This window comes from Lepus europaeus, chromosome 4 (genome assembly GCF_033115175.1).
Source record: "Lepus europaeus isolate LE1 chromosome 4, mLepTim1.pri, whole genome shotgun sequence".
NCBI classification, from domain to species: Eukaryota; Metazoa; Chordata; class Mammalia; order Lagomorpha; family Leporidae; genus Lepus; species Lepus europaeus.
Genome location: NC_084830.1, coordinates 57,910,853 through 57,935,268, shown reverse-complemented (window position 1 = coordinate 57,935,268; position 24,416 = coordinate 57,910,853). Strand labels below are relative to the sequence as shown.

The 24,416-nt window shown below is 37.2% G+C and overlaps 1 protein-coding gene across 2 annotated transcripts in view; it reads left to right on the top strand.

Annotated features, from left to right (window-relative positions):
- LRRCC1 (leucine rich repeat and coiled-coil centrosomal protein 1) overlaps window positions 1-12,601 on the top strand; it is a 37,259-nt gene extending 24,658 nt beyond the window's left edge. Inside the window, exons 11-19 of one of the 2 annotated variants that reach the window (XM_062188305.1) lie at window positions 658-797; window positions 3,596-3,797; window positions 7,052-7,237; window positions 7,945-8,119; window positions 9,005-9,168; window positions 9,866-10,074; window positions 10,161-10,298; window positions 10,944-11,079; window positions 12,127-12,601. In XM_062188305.1, coding sequence (XP_062044289.1) covers window positions 658-797; window positions 3,596-3,797; window positions 7,052-7,237; window positions 7,945-8,119; window positions 9,005-9,168; window positions 9,866-10,074; window positions 10,161-10,298; window positions 10,944-11,079; window positions 12,127-12,249 — 1,473 coding nt within the window. In that variant the 3' untranslated portion in view covers window positions 12,250-12,601. The remainder of the gene's footprint in view (window positions 1-657; window positions 798-3,595; window positions 3,798-7,051; window positions 7,238-7,944; window positions 8,120-9,004; window positions 9,169-9,865; window positions 10,075-10,160; window positions 10,299-10,943; window positions 11,080-12,126) is intronic. The other variant, XM_062188304.1, reaches the window with a different exon arrangement.
- The last annotated feature ends 11,815 nt before the right edge of the window (window positions 12,602-24,416 follow it).

Sequence of the window (24,416 nt, the reverse complement as noted above, 5' to 3'; positions counted from 1 at the left end):
ACCCCAGGTTCTAGTCCCGGTCAGGGCGCCAGATTCTGTCCCAGTTGCTCCTCTTCCAGTCTAGCTCTCTGCTGTGGCCCGGGAGTGCAGTGGAGGATGGCCCAAGTCCTTGGGCCCTGCACTCGCATGGGAGACCAGGAGAAGCACCTGGCTCCTGGCTTCGGATCAGCGCAGCGCGACGGCCACGGCGGCCATTAGGGGGTGAACCAACAGAAAAGGAGGACCTTTCTCTGTCTCTCTCTCTCTCACTATCCACTCTGCCTGTCAAAAAAAAAAAAAAAAAATGCTAGCACATCCACAAAGCAATTATGAGAACAGAGGAGTAATGGAAATATTGAAAGTACTTGGGCTTCTATTCTGAGAGAGTTGTTTTTTTAAAGTCTTTGGGGCACTTGAAAGAATTTGATTTTCATACTTTGTGAATGGAACTTACCGTAAATGATCTGTGACACAGTAAGTAGTTAATGCCAAGTGTATCTGATGCTTCCCCAGCTGTTTTTTGTGTGACTAGAACATCTTTAATAAATTTTGAAAATCAAATCAATTTAGTCATTAGATGTATCATTTAAAAGACATGTTTCTTATGGGAACTGAAATTAAAATAGAAGCAGGGGAGATTATTATCTAAATACTATAATTGTGTGTATTTTTACTCAGATGAGACTTCTTCAAGAGGTGGAGCTCAAAGCTGCAGCTGCTGATAGGGAAATAAACTTACTCAGAACTTCCCTTCATCAAGAGAAGGAACAAGTACAACAACTTCATGAACTTCTTGCATTGAAACACCAGGAACACAGGTAAATGAAAAGGTATCAGGAAAATACTGATATTAAAAAAAAGAAAGTTACTGATAACCCCTGCCGCACACACAGTATTTAACACCTGTGACTGAGCACTGATGCAATCCGGTGGAATTTGTTCATTGAAAATACCACATTCATTTGTGAATTAAAATCATCAATATAGCAAGAACTTAAACAAATGGGTAACTTTATTGTCAACATTTGAGTTCTGGACTTGTAACACCAAAGCTTATTTTGTATTTTGCTAAACCCAACCAAAAGCTAGTCATTATATATGAAGAAAACTGTTTAAATTGATCTCTGTGTAATTACTTATTAAATTAATATTCTTTGTGTCTCTGAAGTAGGATTCAATAAACTTTTTCTATGAAAGACCACGTAGAAAATATTTCAGGCATTGCAGGCCATACCATACCTAAGTTTGCCTATGTAAGCCCAAAAGCAGCCCTAGACAATATGTGAACAAATGGGTATGACTGTCTTCCAATAAAAGGACATTTGCATAGAAAAATGCATCTCAGGCCAGATTTGGCCCATAGGCTGTAGTTTACCAACTCCAATTTACAGAGTCCAGAGTAATTTGATCACTTTCAGCTCATTTCCTCTTTACTGACTTACCAGTTAAATTGTATGATTGTCATAAGTTCATTATATTTATTCCCCAATCTGTTTGGTTTTGTATTTACTTGAGCTTTAATGTATAAAGTAAATTTTGATGCTCTGGGGAAAACTCATCATATGTGTGGAGAACATAACTGGAAGATTGGGAGAAAATAATCACACAAAAAAATGAATTTTGCACTGCGATTCCTTTACAGATATTTTTTAAGTTTACATTCCAGTTTAAAGATACCAACACTGGAAATAACAGATTTTTGCATTATGGATTTTGTTTATGCCACATTAATGGTAGAAAACTGGATGTATAAGGAATATCCTCACATTTAAATAAGAAATCCATCTTTGGGCTGGTGCTGTTGCATAGCAGGTGAAGATGCCGCCTGCAGTGCTGGAATCCCATATAGGTGCTAGTTCGAGACCTGGCTGCTCCACTTCCAATCCAGCTCTCTGTTGTGGCTTGGGAAAGCAGTAGAAGATAGCCAAATGCTTGGGCCCCTGCTCCCAGGTGGGAGACCTGGAAGAATCTCCTGGCTCATAGCTTCGGATCTCCTAGCTTCCTAGCCCAACTCCTGCTGTTGCAGCCATTTGGGGAATGAACCAGCAGATGGGAGATCTCTCTGTGTGCCTCTGCTTCTTCCTCTCTGTAACTCTGCCTTTCAAATAAATAATTATTTTTGAAAATTTTTTAAAAATAATCAGTCTTATACTGAAATATAAATAATCTCATACTCTAACTGGTTTTCCTATTAAGCAACAAGTGCCAGTAAGATTGTATTTATTCCAAATTGCAGACCTAGCCAAAATTAAGAGATACAGTAAAGTAGAACTTATCTTCTGCAAATGTACCTAAAATATTTCGGATTCCATAGAAGGAATTCTCAGGTTAAAATTGAACATTCTGGCCGACGTGTGGCTTAACAGGCTAATCCTCCGCCTTGCAGTGCCGGCACACCGGGTTCTAGTCCCGGTCGGGGCTCCGGATTCTGTCCCGGTTGCCCCTCTTCCAGGCCAGCTCTCTGCTGTGGCCAGGGAGTGCAGTGGAGGATGGCCCAAGTCCTTGGGTCCTGCACCCGCATGGGAGACCGGGAGAAGCGCCTGGCTCCTGGCTTCGGATCAAGTGAGATGCGCCGGCCGCAGCGGCCATTGGAGGGTGAACCAACGGCAAAAAGGAAGACCTTTCTCTGTGTCTCTCTCTCTCTCTCACTATCCACTCTGCCTGTCAAAAAAAAAAAAAAGAATTGAACATTCTTATTATCCCCATTATCATTAAATACAGGTACCCACCTATGCCCAGTTTCTATGTTTAAAAATGAGTAGCTTATCTTTTTTCTTTTTTTTTTCATTTATTAAACTTTTATTTAATGAATACAAATTTCCAAAGTATAGCTTATGGGTTACAATGGCTTCCCCCCTCCCATAACTTCCCTCCCACCCGCAACCCTCCCCTTTCCCACTCCCTCTCCCCTTCCATTCACATCAAGATTCACTTTCAATTCTCTTTATATACAGAAGATCAGTTTAGTATATATTAAGTAAAGATTTTAACAGTTTGCCCCCATATAGCAACATGAAATGAAAAAAATACTGTTGGAGTACTAGTTATAGCATTAAATAACAGTGTACAGCACATTAAAGACAGAGATCCTACATAATATTTTTTTAAAAAAATTAATTTTCTATGCCATTTCCAATTTAACACCAGGTTTCTTTTTTTTTTTTCATTTCCAATTCTCTTTCTATACAGAAGATCGATTCAGTATATAATTAGTAAAGATCTCATCAGTTTGTACCCACACAGAGACACAAAGTGTAAAAATACTGTTTCAGTACTAGTTATAGCATCACTGCACATTAGACAACACATTAAGGACAGATCCCACATGGGATGTAAGTACACAGTGACTCCTGTTGCTGACTTAACAATTTGACACTCCTGTTCATGGCGTCAGTAATCTCCCTAGGCTCTAGTCATGAGTTGCCAGGGCTATGGAAGCCTTTAGAGTTCGCTGACTTTGGTCTTATTCTGATAGGGTCATAGTCAAGTGGAAGTTCTCTCCAGCTTATCTTAAGTTCACAATGGCACATATAGGATATTAATTATTTAAGGACCTTCAAAAATATTCTTTATAGTTGAACAGTATCCTTTGATTTTTATTTCTTTCTCATTCCAGGAAGGAACTTGAAACAAGGGAATTCATTAGTGATGCTGAATTCCAGGATGCCTTAGCTAAAGAAATAGCCAAGGAACAAAGAAAACATGAGCAAGATATAAAAGAATACCAAGAGAAAGTTGATTTATTAAACCAGCAGTATATGGAATTAGAAAATGAATTCCGTATTGCTTTAACTCTTGAAGCCAGGAGATTTAAGAATGTAAGAATTATCATTCTACCTTTTTTGAAAAAGAATCTGCAAGATATGATTTGATAATAGGGCTTTGTTTTTGTTTTAGAATTCTAGTTCTATTTACATGTCGACCAAACAATTTTAAACAAATTAATAAATTGTTAAAGCCTTAATTTCCTCAAATCATATTCTTCATTGCTTTTGCAAAACTAAGTAAGACCATAAATGATGGAGTAAAGAGATTACTGGAATAGGAATCAGAGAACCTGAATTCGCTCTTACTACTAATCCCAAACCAAAGCCTACAGGCCAAATGCAGTCCATTGCCTGTTTCTTTGAACAAAGTTTTATTGGAAAAGAACCTGGCTCGTTTGTTTACATATTATCTCTGGCTGCTTTTGTAATGGAAATAGTTTGCCCTGGCCTGCAGACCCTAACAGTGTACTATCCTAGCTTTTTACAAAAAGAGTTTGACAACCCATGCTGTAGAATGATCCTGTTCCTGCATCCTGTCCCATCACACACACACACACACACACACACACGATCTTGTTTCCTCTTGCCGCCTTAGGGTTGGGCTTCAGCACATATTCCCTTTCACTCTTGCATCAGCAGTTTCCCGTCAACTAGATCATTCCCTTCATCATATCACATGCTGTGGTTCCTTTCATCTTAATTTTCTTAATTCTCAGCCGGTGCCGGAGCTCACTAGGCTAATCCTCTGCCTGTGGCGCCAGCACTACGGGTTCTAGTTCAGTCAGGGCGCTGGTTCTGTCCCAGTTGCTCCTCTTCCAGTCTAGCTCTCTGCTCTGGCCCGGGAAGGCAGTGGAGGATGGCCCAAGTGCTTGGGCCCTGTACCCGCATGAGAGACCAGGAGGAAGCACCTGGCTCCTGCCTTCGGATCAGTGCAGCGCCGGCCGTGGCAGCCATTTGGGGGTGAACCAACGGAAGGAAGACCTTTCACTCTAAAAAAAAAAAAGAAAAGAAAAGAAAATTCTCTTGATCCCATCTTCTCCTTTGGCTACTACCTCATTTCTGTGTTTCCATTTACACTAGAACTTCTCAAGAATGTGTTTTTGCTGTCTCTCATTTTTCTTCTCTCCCCTCTAACCTCTGCTCAGCTCAGGCTTTCATCTCTGCCACTATACTTAACATTGCTATAGTCAAAACCACCAGCAACATGCATGCTTTGGAAGTTGGATGTCAATTTAATCCTCATCTGATTTGACCTACCAAAAGTATTTAACATGGTTAATCTCTCCCTCTTTCTCCAGACTTCTTTACTTGGTTTCCAGTGCACCCTTAGTTTTCTTGGCTTTCTCATGTTTCACTTCTTTTCAGTCTCCTTTGTTGCATTTTCCTATATTTTTCCAAAATTTCATTATTGGAATGCCCAAATATCAAATTTGTAAACCGTTTTTGTTTCTAGACACATTCATTCTCTTGGTAAACTCCTCCAACATCATTTGTTTTATCTCCAGCTTGGATTTTGCCTGAATTCCAAACCTTTATGTGTGATTGCCCATTTAACATCTCTAACTACAAATTTTTCCCCCAAAACTTGCTTTAACAGTCTTACATTAGTTAATGACAACTCCATTCTTCTAGGTGCTGAGGCCATAAACATTAGGGGTATGACTGACTTCAGTTTCTCTGGCACTTCATAGTCAGTACCTCAACAGACTTTGTCATCGTTTTTCTTTTTTTCTTTTCTTTTTTTTTATTTGAAAGGCAGAGTTACAGAGAGAGGTAGAGACAGAGAGAGAGAGAGGTCTTCCATCCACTGGTTCACTCCCCAAATGGCTGCAATGGCCGGAGCTGTGCCGATCCGAAGCCAGGAGCCTAGAGCTTCTTCCGCGTCTCCCACGTGGGTGCAGGGGCCCAAGGACTACTGCTTTCCCAGGCCATAGCAGAGAGCTGGATCGGAAGAGGAGCAGCCGGGAATAGAACCAGCACCCATATGGGATGCTGCGCTTCAGGCCAGGGTGTTAAGCGGCTGTGCCACAGCACCAGCCCCCTGTCATCGTTTTTCTACAAAAGTGTAGCTAGTCATTTCTTTCTACCTCTATTCTCACTACTTTGGTATTGGTCATATTATCTTTCACATCTGTTATTGAAAGAACCTTTTAGTTGGTCTTCCTGCTTCCAAACTTGTCACTCGTTTCTGTTTATGCTGAACACAGCAGCTGGAATTTCCTTTTAAAATATAATAAAGTAAAGGGGCCAGCACTGTGGCATAGTGGGTATAAAGCCCCAATCTGCTGCGCCAGCATCCCATATAGGTGCCGTTTTTGAGTCCCGGCTGCTCCATTTCCAATCCAGCTCCCCACTATGGCCTGGGAAAGCAGTAGAAGATGGCTCAAGTCCTTGGGCCCCTGCACCCACACGGGAGACCTGGAAAAAGCTCCTGGCTCCTGGCTTCAGATCAGCCCAGCTCCAGCTGTTGAAGCCATTTGGGGAGTAAACCAGCAGATGGAAGACCTCTCTCTCTGTCTCTCTTCCTCTGCCTCTGTATTTATTCAAATAAATAAATGAATAAATCTTTAAAAATGTATATAATAAATATATGTTTCCTCTCTGCAGAGACGTCCATCGCCCATCCATTTCATTAAGGGTAATAGTCAAAACCCTCTACAACCTGGCCCTCTGACTGTATCTCCGACTTCTCTCTCCTTCATGCCACTCCTGTGATAGCATCCTCTTGCTCTTCCTGCAACAAGCCAGGCACATTCCAGCCTAGAAAACTCTTCTCACATATTTGATAATTATGCTGTTTAAATTGAACCAGCATCTCTCAACACTGCACATCCCTGTCACCTTTTTCACACAAGCGTATAATTACCATCTAATATATTGTGTATGCATTTGTTTATTGAGGGGTGAACCCTCAATATTGTTATATCATCAGTCCTTACCTCCTGCAGTGTTACCTTTACAAAGGCAGAAATTTAGTCTGTGTTGTTCATTGGTACATTCCACTGCCTGAAACAGTGTTTGGCACCTAACAGTCCCTTAGTATATATTTGCTAAGTGAACGAATTCTAGTTTTAGATCTGACACTAATTCACTGGGTTACTGGGGGGGGCGGGGGCGCAAATACATAACTTCCCCGGGCCTGTTTCATTGCCTAACAATCAGTAGATTGAAACCAGTTATGTCTGAATTTTATTCTTTTGCTAATACTCTGTGATTCTAAAATGAGAGATAAGAACTATTTCTAGAAGCACATATTTTGTAGTTATTTGGAGGACTGTTGCTTATAATGCAATTCTGTAATACAGGTTAAAGATGGTTTTGAAAATGTTGCAACTGAGTTAGCAAAGAGCAAACATGCTCTTATTTGGGCTCAACGAAAAGAAAATGAGTCTTCCTCTTTAATTAAAGATCTGACCTGTATGGTGAAAGAACAAAAAACAAAACTTGCAGAAGTTTCCAAATTGAAACAGGAAACAGCAGCAAATTTACAGGTAAGATTTCATAATATATTTCTTTTTAATTTTTCGTATCATTTTCTCAAGTGTTATGATTTTAGTACATTAAGTAAACTTCTAAATATTACTAATTATATATTGTTATGTATAAAAAAAGTAATATAATGAAAGAAGCTAAACTATGTATTGCTTGTATTACAGTAATATATAAGTAAAGTGAATTAATTTTAAGAAACATGTTCATAGGTACCAGTAGTAGAGTGACACAGCAAAAATTGTAAAAGTTATAGTGGTTGAAGATTTTGAAAACAGCACTTGTATTCCTCATTGTGATGCTGGTGGTAATTTTTATATACTTAGTTATAGTCGTGTTTTAATTAATCTTTATTGCTATTGTCTCATTTTAAATATCATCACTATTTTGTTCAAAATAATTTACTCCTGGGAAATACTTTTAAACCATTTATATAAATGTTTGGTGAGAAATTCTGAGTAGTACAGGTATACTTGCTCTTTCATGATTTTAGAATAAAATTCAGAATGTTTAAAGGAATGACAAAAAATTTGTGGATTTCATGCTCTGTATTTATCTTTAATCAATAAAACTCTTAACAAAATTTACAACATGTATTTTGTATATTTTAATTAACATTTTTCTCATAAGATACAAAAGTAGAAAATAAGGAAACACAAAGCATAATAATAACTTTATAACTTTTTTTTCAATTTTGGGGGATATACAGAATCAAATCAACACCGTTGAAATTCTGATTGAAGATGACAAGCAGAAGAGTATTCAAATAGAACTTCTGAAGCATGAAAAAGTCCAGCTTATTTCTGAGCTGGCAGCCAAAGAATCACTCATTTATGGTTTAAGGACAGAAAGAAAAGTATGGGGATATGAACTGGCCCAACAGGGTAAAATTCTCAAATTTTCAAAGGGAAAAATATCCAGTCTTATAAACCAACAAATCTTGGTATTAGAAAAGGAAGGGCTTAACTGTCTAGAATGCCAACAAAAAAGATGATGTTTTATCTGGAAGGATAAGAAGGCAATTGGCAGCCAAACAGGAAAAAAAGTCCTATTAAGAAAATGAGAAATCGTTTGTTACACCATTTTAAAAAGTTACATGGCTATGATATTTTTTGTTATTTTCTTCCCAGAGTTAATTTGGATACTTTGGTAAAGCACATATACTTTTGTAGTGCTTTAGCTAGCTCAATCATTACAAATAACTTTTTATATGGTAACATTTTAAATTATTTGTGTAGTTATTTAATTTCCATTTTTCCTACGATGCCTATAGCATTTATCCTGTGGTATCTGCAGAAATGTAAAATAATGTATAAATGAAAACCACTTTCTGTTAGGTAAGCCCTCAGTTGCATTCTGTTACCAGTCACTTACAAGCAAGAAATATACACTGTTTTACAGTGTTTCCTGGATACTTTAAAACTTATGAATAGCTAGATGCTGGTTTTAACAGAGTTTTGTTCATGTATCCATTTCCTGTAGGAATTTTAATATGATTCTGTTTGAATGTCATAGCATGAATTAAATAGTATATTGTCCAGCTTTTTTTTTTTTTTATTTTAGTCGTGGTTTTTGATTTTCAGATAGTCACAAGTGTTTAGAAAATCTTTTTGTTCATTACCCTTTCACTTTGTGCCATACTTATTCCATGCTTTATTTTTTTATGGAGTTTACTTCCTATATTATACATTGTTAGGTTAAATTTTCATAAATTACAAAACCTGTAGGACATATTAAAAGTTTATAACTATTAATGTTTGTTTTCTTAGGGTCATCTCTAGCCCAAAATCGTGGAAAATTAGAGTCCCAAATTGAAAGTTTATGTAGAGAGAATGAATCTCTGCGAAAGGCAAATGAAAGTGATAGTGATGCATTAAGAATAAAGAGCAAAATTATAGAAGATCAAACTGAAAGCATTAGAAAATTAAAATCTGTAAGTTTGACATTTCATTTTTGTAAAAGAGTAAATAGTTGAAAATCTGTAGATGAAAGTATTTAAAAAATATTGACTGAGTGATTACCAACTCTTGTAGAATTTAGGACAGTCATGTATTTCCTTTTATACTGTTTGTTCCTTTGCTCTTAAAATTACTACATGGTATTTATTAACTTGAAATGAATTTTACTTCAGAATTTTATGGAAAATTTTATTATGGCCTTTGGGTAACTGGAAATAGTGTCAATAATGAACAGTCAAGAAAGTAAACATTTTATCTGGATAAGTAAAACCATGCCTAATTAACTAGAATACGGGGTTGGCGTGGTGCAGTAGGTAAAGCCACCACTTGCAATGCAATCCATATTAGAATGCTAGTTTAATTCCCCTAGCTGCTCCGCTTCTAATCCAGCTCCTGCTAATACACCTAGGAAAGCAGCAGAAGATGGCCCAGGTGCTTGGGCCCCTGCCACCCGTGTGGGGAAATCTAGATGGAGTTCCATGCTCCTTGACTTCAGACTGGCCCAGCCCTGGCGATTATGGCCATTTGAGTAGTAACCAACAGATAGAAGATCTCTCTACCTGTCCCTCTCTGTCACTCTACCTTTCAAGTAAATAAATAAATAAATCTTTTAAGATGATCAGAATATAAAATATTTAAGATCAATAAGAAGACTGATTTTTTTCTTTTAAGTGTTTACAAGAAAAAGATGAACAAATCAAAACATTAAAAGAAAAGATGACTGAAATAGAAAAATGTATGCAAGGTCAACTTGATGAAAAATCTTCACAACTAGATAATATAATTGAGCAGTTGGAAAGGCACAATGAAAGAAAAGAAAAACTCAAACAGCAGTTGAAAGCAAAGGAATTAGAACTTGAAGAAATTAGAAAAGCTTACAGGTATTACACAATATTTCCACTGAGAAACATGGTTTAATAATTTTATGTATCCAATTTACTTTTAACATTACTTCTTTTCCTATTAGTACACTTAATCAGAAATGGCATGATAAAGGAGAACTTCTGAGTCATCTTGAAACACAAGTAAAAGAAGTAAAAGAAAAATTTGAAAACAAGGAAAGGAAACTTAAAGCAGAAAGAGACAAAAGTATTGAACTGCAAAAGTAAGCATTTCCGAAAGGATGTAGTAATGGGTGAAATGTGTATAGAGAGACAGAGGTGCTAAAAACTTATATGGTTTACGTGTTTGAAAACTAATTCAAATATGTAAGTGGAAAACTAATGGTTGCCACCTTAAATATTACAAATGAGATTGACATGTATATGTACATTTATACATAGACATTGATGCATGAGTATTTTGTTTTTATTACTATGATTATTGCTTTTAACTCAATTTAAATGCAAGCAGCTAGTGATATTTTATATTTTAATTAGAGTTTAGAAGAGAATATTACTTGGCTGTCAGGGCAATGAATCCCTGAAGAGGCCAGAGCAAAGTTGGACAGCAGTCGGCCTGCACAAATTGAGAATGAGAGTTGTTTTTTAAAGAGAGGAAAGGAGGTATACGTGGCTGCCATTATTGTCTGGATTGTATAAAATACTCAAGAGAAAATAAGATTTTAACTTGCTAAGTATATTTGACTTGTCAAAATAAAATATAAAGTTGAGATATCTTAATGAATAGATAGTATAATTTGTCACTTCTCATGTAAAGATACAGAGTGGCATATGTAACATGCAAGTGAATATCCTTCTCCCCCCCCCCCCAAAAAAAAAAAACCACACTCTTATTTTTCGTTTTTAAGGGATGCAATAGAAAAGCTTCATAGTATGGATGATGCCTTTAAAAAGCAAGTTGATGCAATTGTTGAAGCTCATAAAGCTGAAATACTACAACTGGCAAGTGAAAAGCAGAAATGCATTGATTCTGCAAATTTAAAGGTACTGTTAAGTATAACTTACTCTAATATCCAGTATTAAATGGTATAGCTAAACAGATTGGATCCCTGACAATTATAAAGAAAAGATAGCATGATTTCATGACCAAATAGATAAAAGAGAGATGTTGCCAAAACTATCATGAAACCAGGCTTGGAATACCTAGATTAGCTATAGAACATAATTATAATGAAACAAGAATTGGAAGTTTGATCCTGGTGTGGACCTGCTCCATGATATGTGGATAAAAATTTTCATATCTAATCAACCCCAAGTGGAAGTCACTTTGGTTACACATAGGCATGCTGTTAATTGAGTATTTGGAGGGGGAAGTAACCATTTAAATTAGGAAAGTCATACTTTCATAAGGGAAAAGAGATTAGAGAACCTATAGTAGAGATTAGGAAGAATGAAGTAAACCAGAAAAGGATGATCGTATTGTTAGTATCAGAAATGCTATGGTATTGTGAGAGTGGGTATTTCAAACAGAAATTAACAGTATCAAATACAGATTCTAGGACAGTATAGCTTACAAATAAATGATAAATTGATCTCTCAAAAAGTATAACCACCAACAGAATTTTTTAAAATACAGTAGAAACTACATTAAATAAAATTTTCTTTGAGCAGGCAAAGTTAATTTGGAAAATCTATAAGGAACTGATATTTGGGTTGAGTCATGTGTCAGCATTTATAAACAGCTTAGGACAGCAGAAATTAAGTCAGAAGAATGGATTTTTGTCCTCACTGTGATAACATAGAAACTATACGTTAAACACATTTTCTGAGTTCCAAGATAGAGTTAAAATATATCGTGTCTTTTTCACAAAAACATTATGAAAACTTGAGATAATATACATGAAAGTACTTTGTATACTCTCTAACACTGTGTTTCCTTATGGGCATTTAGACAAATTATATTTTACTAATAATCTCATTGCCTGGAGTGAACCATAAAATGCCTAAAGATAAACTTTTGACTGTTTTTCTTTCGAACCTATGTTTAAAAATAATTTTTCTATAATAAATTAAAATACATGCTTGGTTTAGGTTCATCGAGTTGAGGAAGAAATGCGTGGACTTTTGGAAGAAACGTGCAAAAACAAAAAAGCAATGGAAGAAAAAATTAAACAACTTGCTTTTGCTCTAAATGAAATTCAGCAAGAAATGTGATCGTTCTGAGAATGAATTTAATTGAAATGGACCAGCAGACCTATTGTAAAAATTATTAAATATTGTAATAGTAGTAACTGGTATGACTTTGAAATGTCTCTTTCTACACATTTCATTATGAATATATTTTTAAAGACTTTTGATCAAGTGTTCCTTAATTGTATATGTAGGTTTTGATAATAAACTTGATAATTATGTGTATTAGAAAAACCTATCATAGTAATTAGATTTACAACACTTCTTGTTTCTGCGTTATACATTGTTTGGTAATTACACATTTGCCTACAGATTTGTATGAAACAGCATTTGAACTATATGAGGGAAAGTATTTTAATCATTGTTGTTACTTTATTGTGTTGGTAAAAAGCTAATTATATTTATTGGATGTCCATTAGTTGATGTAGCTCCATTCTTTTAAATACTTATAAATGTAGCCAAAAACTATTTTATATCTGTATTATAAAAGATAGTGACAACTTAGGAAAACTATGTAATCATCTCCATATCATTCATAATGACCCTTCTTTTTATAATGAAAGTAACTTTTCATTAAAGATTACATCTTAAGATTTTATAAATAGTCTGTTCCTAAAGAGGAATACTGCTGTTCACCTTCATTCTCCCTTTTAATCAGTGTATATCAAGGGAACTTTGATTTTGCAATTAGAAGCAATTATTCATTTCTCTTTAAAAAAATTTTTTTTTATTTATTTATTGGAAAGTCAGAGTTACACAGAGAAGGAAAGCAAAGAGAGAGAGAGGTCTTCCATCTGCTGGTTCACTCCCCAACTGGCTGCAAAGGCCGGAGCTGCCCTGATCCGGAGCCAGGAGCTTCCTCCCAGTCTCCCATGCGGGTGCAGGGACCCAAGGATTTGGGCCATCCTCCACTGCTTTCCCAGGCCATAGCAGAGAGCTGGATCAGAAGTGGAGCAGCCGGGACCTGAACCAGCGCCTGTATGGGATGCCAGCACTGCTGGCGGCAGCTTTACCCACTATGCCACAGCGCTGGCTTGGCAATTATTCATTTCATACCAGGTCATTTATTACTATTTCATTTTTGTTACCTCTTTGCTATGTATACAGAACCAAAATCTTAAGTTCTGTAACCCTTTGCTATTTCTGAAAAGAAAAAAATATAAACCAAAATTTTAAATTAATAATAGTGAACTGTATTAGAAAGGAAATGGACCCAGAAAAAAATGTATATGCTTTCTTTAAAAAGAAGCCCCTATTTATAGGTAAGTGGGTACTGAGGTCTGTGGAATATCACTAGTCACAAGGACATACATGATGAGAATTGTGGACGGGGGATTAAAAAAAATACTTGGAGAAATAATAGCCAAAAACACCTTCGATTTGATTGGAAATAATTAACCTACAGATACAAGGAGATTTCAGTAAAACTCAGGGTAAACAAAACACGTGTATATGTTAACTTATAGTCAAGAAGTCTTTGAAAAGAGCAAGAAAATAGGATTCATCTCACAGAGGAATAATTTAACAGCTGATTTCTCAGAAAAACTGCAAGCCAGAAGATAATGGATGATACATTTGAGATGCTAGAAGAAAAGAATCTCTCCACCAAGAATCATAGATCCGGTGGAAATATTCTTCAAAATAAATGCAAAATAAAGACATTTCAAATCAATGAAGACTGATGTAATGTATTGCTGGCCAACCTTCCTTAAGAGAAATGATAAAATCCTAAAGGTTAAAGGGAAATATCAGGGAGTGACAAATCCACTAAGAGAAATGAGTATTATAAAAAATGTGGGTAAATTTTTGAACTATAATTTTTCTTTTAACTTGAAAACATAAAAACAATAATTATGACTTGCATTTATAACAGTTGTAATACATATGACAAAAATAGCATGAATTTGAGGGGGAAGAAATAGAACTGTATTGTACAGTTTATCTAAGGTAAATGTTTAAATACTTATTTGAGAAAAACTTAGTGCAGTTAGCAAAAGTCTGCTCCTAAGCCAGGACCTCATCACCCTCACCTCAGCCTAATGGAAGTTTCATACTGATTAATTATGGACAAGATAAGGTCTCCTCTCCCCTCTGCTCCCAGTAAAGGAATGTGGTATTCTTCCAGGGTGGGCAGGTTGCCATAATAGCCCAGCTCTTCCAAAAATGGTTCAAAGGCTAAATCTGGTGAGTGCAGCCAAAAGGTCAAGGGCTCTTTTCCTCCACTACTTGTGCATGGGTCAGAAACTTTCCTAAACAGGGCAGAGAATATTGTGATCCCAATCACCCTTGTTCTAGCTCACTAAAGTAGGACAGTATCCCACAGGGAGAGACAGGCCTAGGAGACAGGCTTCGTTTGGCTAGCACCTGGAGCAATGGCTCAGAGTCTCGCCAAGAGGAAAAGCCCACAGTCATTCCCAAAGGAATTGGGTTTATTTGAAAGGAAATATAGAGTTCAAGCTAAGGGCATCCTAAAAACAGATTTTGTGACAAGCATTTAAAAAGGGGTCTGTTAGTTTTTAACTGTAATGTTAGCCAGCTAGTCTTCCAGGTAAAAAACAGTGAAAACTAAGAAGGTAGTGAGTATGTGGTGTAACACAGCAGGTTAAGCTGCCCTTTGCAACATCTGCATCCTGTATCATAATATCCTTTTGAGTCCTAGGTATTCTTCCAATCCAGCTCCCTGCTAATGTGCCTGGGAAGTAGCAGATGACAACTCAAATACTTGAATTCCAGCCACCAATGTGGGAGAGAGGAGTATCTGGTTCTTGGCTTCAGCATGGCCCAACCCAGGCTGTGTAGCCATTTGGTGAGCGAACCAGTAAATCAGAAATCCTCATTCTCTCTCTCTTTCAAAATCAAGTTAAAAAAAAAAAAAAGAGAGGAAAAAAAACACTCAAAGAATTACTTCAAATATTATTACTACCTGCATTTAGTTGAATCTGGTTGCAGTAATTGACTCATAAGTATTTTGTGAAAAATAGCCTGTAACCACTGGAGGTAACAAAGAGTTGAGGAGCCAAAGCCATACAAAATCCACTGTCAACCAAAGGTGACTGCATTCTTAATTCTGTCACCAAGAGAAGATAAACATCAAAGACAATATCCTGCAAGGGAAGTAGACTACTGACATAATATAGGCATGTTAGTAAACAAAACAAAGCAAAAACAAACCTATACAGGAGAAGGGAATTGATACTCAGTGTTACTACAGTATATTATCTTTAATCTTCAGTTTTCAGAAGGGAAAAAATAGACATTAAGAAACAGGAAAGTGTGACCCTTAAGTGGGGAAACCTGTGAGGGGGCCCAAATGTTAGACTAAAGACTCAAGGCAGCCATTATAAATATAAATGAACTAAAGGAAACCATGCTTTAAAATTAAAAGATTGATGACAACACTTGTCAAAGAAAATGAGATACATTTTTAATGGAAGTTCTTAAGCTGAAAAGTATAATGGAAATTAAAAGTTCACTATAGGAACACTACTGTATATTTGGACTAGAAGAAGAGTCCTTGAACTTGAAGATCAATTGAAGAAGAATGAACAAAACATCAGAGGGATGGATTGCATTAAGTTCATTAAATACATAGAGATGGAATACCAAAGGAGAGGGGAAACGGGAGAGACTATATTTTTAAAACATGCACATAGAAAATATGTGCAAAATACACATTATCCTCTACAGCACACAGAACATTCCATGAAATATATGCTAGGCTATGAAAGAATCTTAAAGCTTTAAAGTATTGAAATCATACAAAGTTGTTGACCACAATGGAATTAGGAATAACAAAGTGAAGGAATCTGCAAATATGTGGCAAATTTTACACACTCTTAAGTACCAATGTATCAAGAAATCACAAATGAAACTAGAACATTAAATGAGCAAAACTAAAAAGCCAAAACATATAGGATGCTGCTAAAGCAGTTATTAGAGGAAATTTTCTATGCTATCTGCAAGTGACTATGTTAAATATCTGAGATCAATATCCTAGCATTCCAATTTAAGATGTAAGCAAAAGAAGCAACCTAAAAGCCAAAGGATACATTATGAAAGAATAAAGATCAGAGCATAAGTTAATTAACAGAAAAACAATGTGGGGGATGGTGCTATGGCATAGCAGCAGGTAAAGCCACCACCTGTAGAGCTGCCATCTCATATGGACACTGGTTCAAGTCCTGGCTGCCCCACTTCCCATCCAGTGCTCTGCTATGGCCTGGGAAAGCAGAAGATAGCCCAAATCCTTGGGCTCCTGCATCTGCTTGGAAGACCCAGAAGAGGCTCCTGGCTCCTGGCTTCACATAGGCACAGCTCCAGCTGTTGCAGCTGTTTAGGGAGTGAACCAGTGGATGGAAGACCTCTCTCTGTCTCTGCCTTTCTGTAAGTCTGCCTTTCAAGTAAATAAATCTTCCATCAGAACAACTGAAACTTGACAAGATCAACAAAATTAACAAACCTTGAGCTAGACTAACCAAAAAACACAAGAAATAAGGGGATGTTACTATCGACATAGTAAAACAAAGATTGTAAGGGAATATAATGACCAAGAAATTTATATACTGATGAAATGGACAAATTCTGAGAAACACATCCAAGAAACAAAATCTGAATAAACCTGTAACAAAAAAGATTAAACCAGTCATCATACACTAGTCACAAAAACCTAAGGCTGAATGGTTTCACTGCTAAATTCAAACACAGAAAAAATTTATACTAATTATTTGCAAACTCTTAAAAAATAGTATTAGGGAAATACTGGTATCATATAACAAGTTGGGAAATGCAAATCATACTACAATGAGGTGTCATCTCATCCCAGGAAGAATGACTTCTATCAAAAAGTCAAAAAATAACAATGCTTACAAAGATACAGAGAAGGGAGGTTAGAATGTAATTTAGAAAGCTGGTTAGAATGTAAATTACAGGCCAGTGATGTGGCTTAACAGGCTAATCCTCCATCTTGTGGTGCCGGCACACCGGTTCTAGTCCCGGTTGGGGCGCCAGATTCTATCCCGGTTGCCCCTCTTCCAAGCCAGCTCTCTGCTATGGCCCGGGAAGGCAGCGGAGGATGGCCCAAGTCCTTGGGCCCTGCACCTGCATGGGAGACCAGGAGAAGCACCTGGCTCCTGGCTTCAGATCAGCACGATGGGCTGGCCGCAGCGGCCATTGGAGGGTGAACCAGTGGCAAAGAGGAAGACCTTTCTCTCTCTCTCTCTCTCTCTCACTATCCACTCTGCCTGTCAAAAGAGAGAAAGAGAGAAAGAAAGAGAGAAAGAAAGAGAGAAAGAGAGAGAGAAAGAGAGAGAGAGAGAGAGAGAAAGAAAGAAAGAAAGAAAGAAAGAAAGAAAGAAAGAAAGAAAGAAAGAAAGAAAAGGAAGGAAGGAAGGAAGGAAGGAAGGAAGGAAGGAAGGAAGGAAGGAAGGAAGGAAGGAAGGAAGAAAATGTAAATTAGAATGCTGGTTAGAATGTAAATTAGTACAGCCACCATGGAAAAGAGTATGAAGATTCCTTTAAAAACTAGAAATAGAACTGCTATATGATGCAGCAATACCACTAACTGAACTATATCCAAGAGCAATGAAATCATTATATTGAAAAGATACTACCACCACCATGTTAATTGTAGCACTGTTTATAATAGCAAAGATATAGAATCAACCAACGTGTCCATCAACAGATAACTGGATAAAGAAATTGTGTATTTACACAACAGAATATTATTCAGCCATAAAATAAAATTCTGTCATTCTCAGCAAAACAGATGGAACTAGAAGACATTATGTTATGTTAAATTAAGTCAGACAGAAATACAGATACTGCATGTTATCCCTCATATGTGAAAATTAAAAAGTTAATTTGAACATAGAATGGTAATTTCTAGAGGCTGGGAGGGGTGAAGTGTGGAGAAGGAACGGAAGATTGGATGAGAAGTACCTAATCACAAAAGAATGAGTTCCTAGTATTGCACATTTCAGTGGGTTGACTACATTTCACAAAAACCTATTATGTATTTTCTGAGCAAACAGAAGGGAGGAGTTCAAGATGCTAATCATGTAATAATAAAGAGAGAAAAATTTTAATTATGCTGATATGATCAGTATACATTGTACACGTGTAATGTCACACTGACCCCCATAAATATGCAGGATTATTGTTCATTTTAAAACTAGTGCTTTTGGGGCCGGCGCTGTGGCGTAGCAGGTAAAGCCTCTGCCTGCAGTGCTGGCATCCAAAATGGGCGCCAGTTCTAGTCCCAGCAGCTCCCCTTCCAATCCAGCTCTCTGCTATGGCCTAGGAAAGCAGTGGAAGATGGCCCAAGTCCTTGAGCCCCTGCACTCGCTTGGGAGACCTGGAAGAAGCTCCTGGCTTCAGATCAGCACAGCTCCGGCCATTGTGGCCATCTGAGGAGTGAACCAGCGGATAAAAGACTCTTCTCTCTGTCTCTCTGTCTCTCTCTCTCTGCTTCTCCCCTCTCTGTGTAACTGTGACTTTCAAGTAAAATAAATAAATCTTTTAAAAACTAAGACTAATGCTTTTTTAAAGCTATGATAAATTATAAAATGTGAATATTTAAACGCACAAGATTACTCCCTGACACACTCACACGAAGAAGAAGACTAAGTTAAAAGTGTTCACTCGTACCTTTTGTATTTGACATTGTTGAGGAGGTTCTAGACACAGCACTTAGGCATGAAAATGAAATAAAACTTCTAGATCAAAAAGACACAAAATTTTAAACACCTGTTTCCTTGCTTATTACATGATTTTATATATAGCAGATCATGAAGAAAATCCACTAAAACCCTACTAATACTAATAAGGCCAACAAGGTTGTAGGATAAGAGGTCAGTATACAATTGCAATTCTAAACACTTAAAATGAAGAATCCAAAAATTAAATTAAGAAAATAATTTCAAAATTTATAAGAACAAATTTAATAAAAAGCATAAAATTTATACTCCAAAAACTACAAAATATTATTGAAAGAAAAACCTAAATGGATGGAAAGATAACCCATATTCATGGATCAGAAAATGGAATATGGTTAAAATGATTTCTTCCAAAATTTATAGACAAATTAAATGCAATGTCTATCAAAATCTCACCTGGAGGCTGGCGTCATGATGTAGCAAGTTAAGCTGCGGCCTGAGAATATCAGCATCCCATATAGGCATCAGTTCAGGTACCAGTTGCTATATTGCTGTTCATACAACTCTGTAAATTTCAGCTCTGTAAAAATCATTAAACTGTCTTTATAATATGTGTGAACTTTATATTTAAAGTATACTGTACTTAGTTGCTTAAAAATCAACCGTAAGAAAGTTAAATTTGCTATACTAACATCAAATAAAAGAAACTTTCAGGCAAGGAATAATACTAAAAATAAAAATATATATTTCATTTTTTTTTTGACAGGCAGAGTGGACAGTGAGAGAGAGAGACAGAGAGAAAGGTCCTCCCTTTTGCCGTTGGTTCACCCTCCAATGGCCACCGCAGCCGGCGCATCTCGCTGATCCAAAGCCAGGAGCCAGGTGCTTCTGGTCTCCTCCCATGCAGGTGCAGGGCCCAAGGACCTGGGCCATCCTCCATTGCCTTCCCAGGCCATAGCAGAGAGCTGGCCTGGAAGAGGGGCAACTGGGACAGAATCCAGCGCCCCAACGGGGACTAGAACCCAGGTTGCTGGTGCCACAAGGCGGAGGATCAGCCTGTTAAGCCACGGCGCCAGCCAAAAAACATATATTTCATGATGACAATAGGCAAATACATCATGAAGATATAACAATTACAAATATATATGTACCTACCACCAGAGCCACAAAATACCTGAACAAAATTTGAAAGGAAAAATAGACCTTTCAACAACTATGTTTGCAAATTTCAGAAATTTACTCTCCTTATTTCACAGAGCAACTTAAAGAAAATCAGCAAATACACAGAAGATTTGAACACCACAAACTGAATTGGCCTAACATTTTATAGAATGCTCCACTCAGACAACAGAATACCCATTCTTCTCAAGTATATGGTCCATTATCCAGCATAGCCCAGATGGTAGATAATGAAATAAATCTCCATTAATTTAAAGGAATATAAATAATAAAAAAGTATGTTCTGAACCAAACTGGGATTAAATTAGAAATCAGCTACAGCATCAAATTTTGGAAGTATACACATACGTGCAAAATAAATAGTACACTGCTAAATAGCCTATGAATAAAATAAAAGATCGCAAAGAAAAGTAGAAAGTATTTTAAGTTGAATGAACAAGAGCCAGTGTTGTGGCACAGTAGGTTAAACCACCGTCTACAATGCCTGCATTCTAGATGACTGCCTGTTTGAGTCCTGGCTGCCCACCTCTTTTTCTTTTCCTTTTTTTCTTTTTAAGCTTTTGTTTATTTATTTAAGAGGTAGAGTTACAGAGAGTGGGAGAGAGAGAAAGGTCTTCCATCCACTGGTGCATTCCCCCAAATGGCCACAATGCCTTAGCTAGGCCCATTTGAAGCGAGGAGCCAAGAGTTTTTCCAGGTCTCCCTTGAGGGTGCAGGGGCCCAAGTACTTGGGCCATCTTCTACTGCTTTCCCAGGCCATAGCAGAGAGCTAGATCAAAAGAGGAGCAGTCAAGACTAGGACTGGTGCCCATATGGGATGCTGGCCCTGCACAGGAAGGCTTATTAGCCCACTATGCCACAGTGCTGGCCCCAGCTGCTCCAATTCTGATTCAACTTCCCACTAACGCATCTGGAAAAGCAGCAGTGCTTGAGCTCCTGCACCCACACGGGAGACCAGACGAAGCTTCTGGCTTTGGCCTGGCCCAGTCCCAGCCTTATTAGCTATTTGGTGAGTGAAACACCAGATTGTAAGATCTCTCTTCCTCTCTCTCTGTAACTCTGCCTTTCAAATATAAAAAGCAAATACCTAGTTTAAAAGAACATTTAATTTTTAATGAATAAAAATAAATACAATGAACATGAAAAATAGAGCACAGCAAAATTTACAGAGTATACCAAAGTAATGTTTAGAAAGGCTGGCAGGATGGTATAGCCAATAAAGCTACTGCCTGCAAAGCTGGCTTCCCATATGAATGCAGTTCATGTCCTGGCTGCTCCACTTCTGATCCAGATCCCTGCTAATGCCCTGGGAAAAGCAGCAGAAGATGCTTGGGCCCCTGCTACCCACATGGGAGACAAGGAAGAAGCTCCTGGCTCTTGGCTTTGGCCTGGCCTAGTCTCAGTTGTTGTAGCCATCCAGGGAGTGAACCAGGGCCTGGAAGATCTCTCTGTCCCTCTTTCTATAACTCTGACATTCAAATAAATAAACAGACTTTAAAAAGGAGGAGAAAAAGATGTTTCAACTTAATAACTTTTCTTTTTAAGAAACCACAAAAAAAAAAAAAAAATAAGAACCACAGGTAAGACAGATAAATTATTGGATAGTCTATTGACTGAGGCAAGATCCCAAAGGTAATCTTTCTGTTCTTCCTTTTTTTCTTCATTTTACAACACATCCACCCCCAACGTTTCTAAAAACACGTATTATTTCATTTGGTGATGCACACTGCTTACACAGCTTACCTGGAAGGCTCCACCAATGAGTCTAACATTTTGCCAAATAATTTTTTCAAGATTTTTATAAATTGCATACAATTTTTGCATTTATTTGATAAATAGTTGTAAAAATAAATAAAACAATAAAAATAAGTAAGTAAAATATCCATTAAGGTTAAATAATTCTCAGATACTTCTTTTACCTTGAACGTTTTATTTTGCATTCTGTGGAATAGGTTTCATGGCACCGTATGCAATGAAAGGAATAGTACATACACTGTATACTGGTGAGAAATTATCTTTTGACTAAAAAGCATTTGACTCAGAATCACTCTTTTTTGGTAATAAATCAAGCATTTTCAACGCTCAGTTGACACGGGATTTTAGTGAGCAAAGAATTTGGCATTGAGGCTCTATGTATAAGCCTGCATTCCTAACTGTAAAATGTATAGTGAACTGGATGTTTTTATGTGACAACTCATTGTGTGGATAAGTTATCATCTTATGTTTTCAGGGGTGAATAACAAGGATTTTTACCACACTAAAATTTAAAAGGACTAGTGATATCAGTAATTTTATTTTTCTTGTTTGTGTGGTTTTTTTTTTTTGTTGTTTTTTTGTTTTTTGTTTTTTGACAGGCAGAGTAGATAGTGAGAGAGAGAGAGACAGAGAGAAAGGTCTTCCTTTTTGCCGCTGGTTCACCCTCCAATGGCCGCTGCGGCCGGCGCATCTCGCTGATCCAAAGCCAGGAGCCAGGTGCTTCTCCTGGTCTCCCATGTGGGTGCAGGGCCCAAGGACCTGGGCCATCCTCCACTGCCTTCCCAGGCCATAGCAGAGAGCTGGCCTGGAAGAGGGGCAACCGGGATAGAATCTGGCGCCCCGACCAGGACTAGAACCCGGTGTGCCGGCGCCGCAAGGCAGAGGATTATCCTGTTAAGCCACGGCGCCGGCCTGATATCAGTAATTTTTTTAATGGGAGTTTTGTTGAGCAATTTGTTTTTTCAGAAAGGGTTCCACGGCATGCACTTTCAGTAAATATCTGACCGTAATTGATTTCTCTTTTATCCACAAGAGTAGCTACAGGACTGTTCAAGCATATACAAAGAGAAGCTTCCAGCATATTCTCGTTGAAAGAGTTTTAGTTATAACAAAGCTGAATTACTTGGCCTTCCGTTTGAATATATATGGTTTCCACATGTACTGACCTTTAGACCCCACGTACAAGATGAGCATCAGAATTCTCAATATCAATCTTCTGGCAGCTTCACAGGAATATCACAGTTTTGCTTGATGTGACTTTCTGTAAGCTACTTTGACAAGGCAATAAGGGTAGAGAAAAAATCATTAAACAGAATTTGAAATCTAATGTGTATGAGTTATATTTCTACCTGTTTCAGTATAAACCTGCATTTTCTGTCCAACTATAAGGGTACAAACTTCTGAGACAAGGTTGTGGCATTAGTTATCATACTGTTGTTTCATACATTTCATGAGTGAGCAAAGAATAATGTACATCATAGTAAGAGAATTAATAATCCTTGAAACATATCTTATTGACTAGTTTTTGATTAACCTAGAAAATCAGAAGATAGATGATTTTGTGTTACAAGGTTCTGAAAGGAAAAATAGAAAGCCCAACCTTAGTTTCTCTAATTAGAACAAATTACAACAGCAAGGTAATAAGGGTGATACAAGCAGCCTTTTTATAACAGTTTTTCAGCTCAAAGGACATCTGAGACTTCAAGGTTCCAATCAATCATGACTTGTGAATAGCCAGTACCTTTAAAAAATCATCTTGCCATAAGCAGTAAGCGGCAAACACATACAATGTGATTGATTTTCTTAAATATTTAAACTACTGTATTATGACGAAACTGTACATATTTTAAATTGATCCTAGACCTGGATGAAAATGGCATATGTGAAATTCCACAAGTGTTAGATAGTCTCAGTCCAATGCACTTTGGACTAATAAATCAAATGTTTAAGTGTCTACCTTTCCCCTCCACCACCCCTCTCCCCAGTTCTGAACTAGCCAAAGAGCTGGGCCTTTACTTAGGATCATACAAACCAATATATAACAGATCATATTATCTGGCCAGCTAATCTAGTACAATTAACATGATTTTAAGGTAGGTTTATTGTCATGGATTAAGTTGAAGAACTGTAGTTTAGTCCAAATTATTACAATAAATTAAAATCTGACTTACATCTTCTTGATATGGTATGAACCTTGATTTCTGGTGGAATTTTTAAACCTCTCTCAGAATGAAACCAATGGGTAGTAACTGATACTCTTTTGAGGGTTGTTACCCTTTACAGCATTTTGGATGTAGAAATCAGAGTCAGATTAACCTATTAGAAAACAATCATTATCATTTTCTTAAGGTTATTTATATTCTGATTTTAAAAGATCATGTTCTTATACAATTATTAGCAAGAATTTCAAAATGATTTAGCCATTCACTATTTTTATTGAGAGGCAGAGAGCAAGGAACAGACAGAGCTCCTTTGTGCTGATTCACTCTGCAAATACTGCTTCTGCTGGGATAGCCCAGGGCCCAGAACTCAGTCAGGGTCCTCAGTGTAGGTGTCAAGACCCAACTACTTGGGCGATCATCTGCTGCCTCCCAGGGTTTGCCT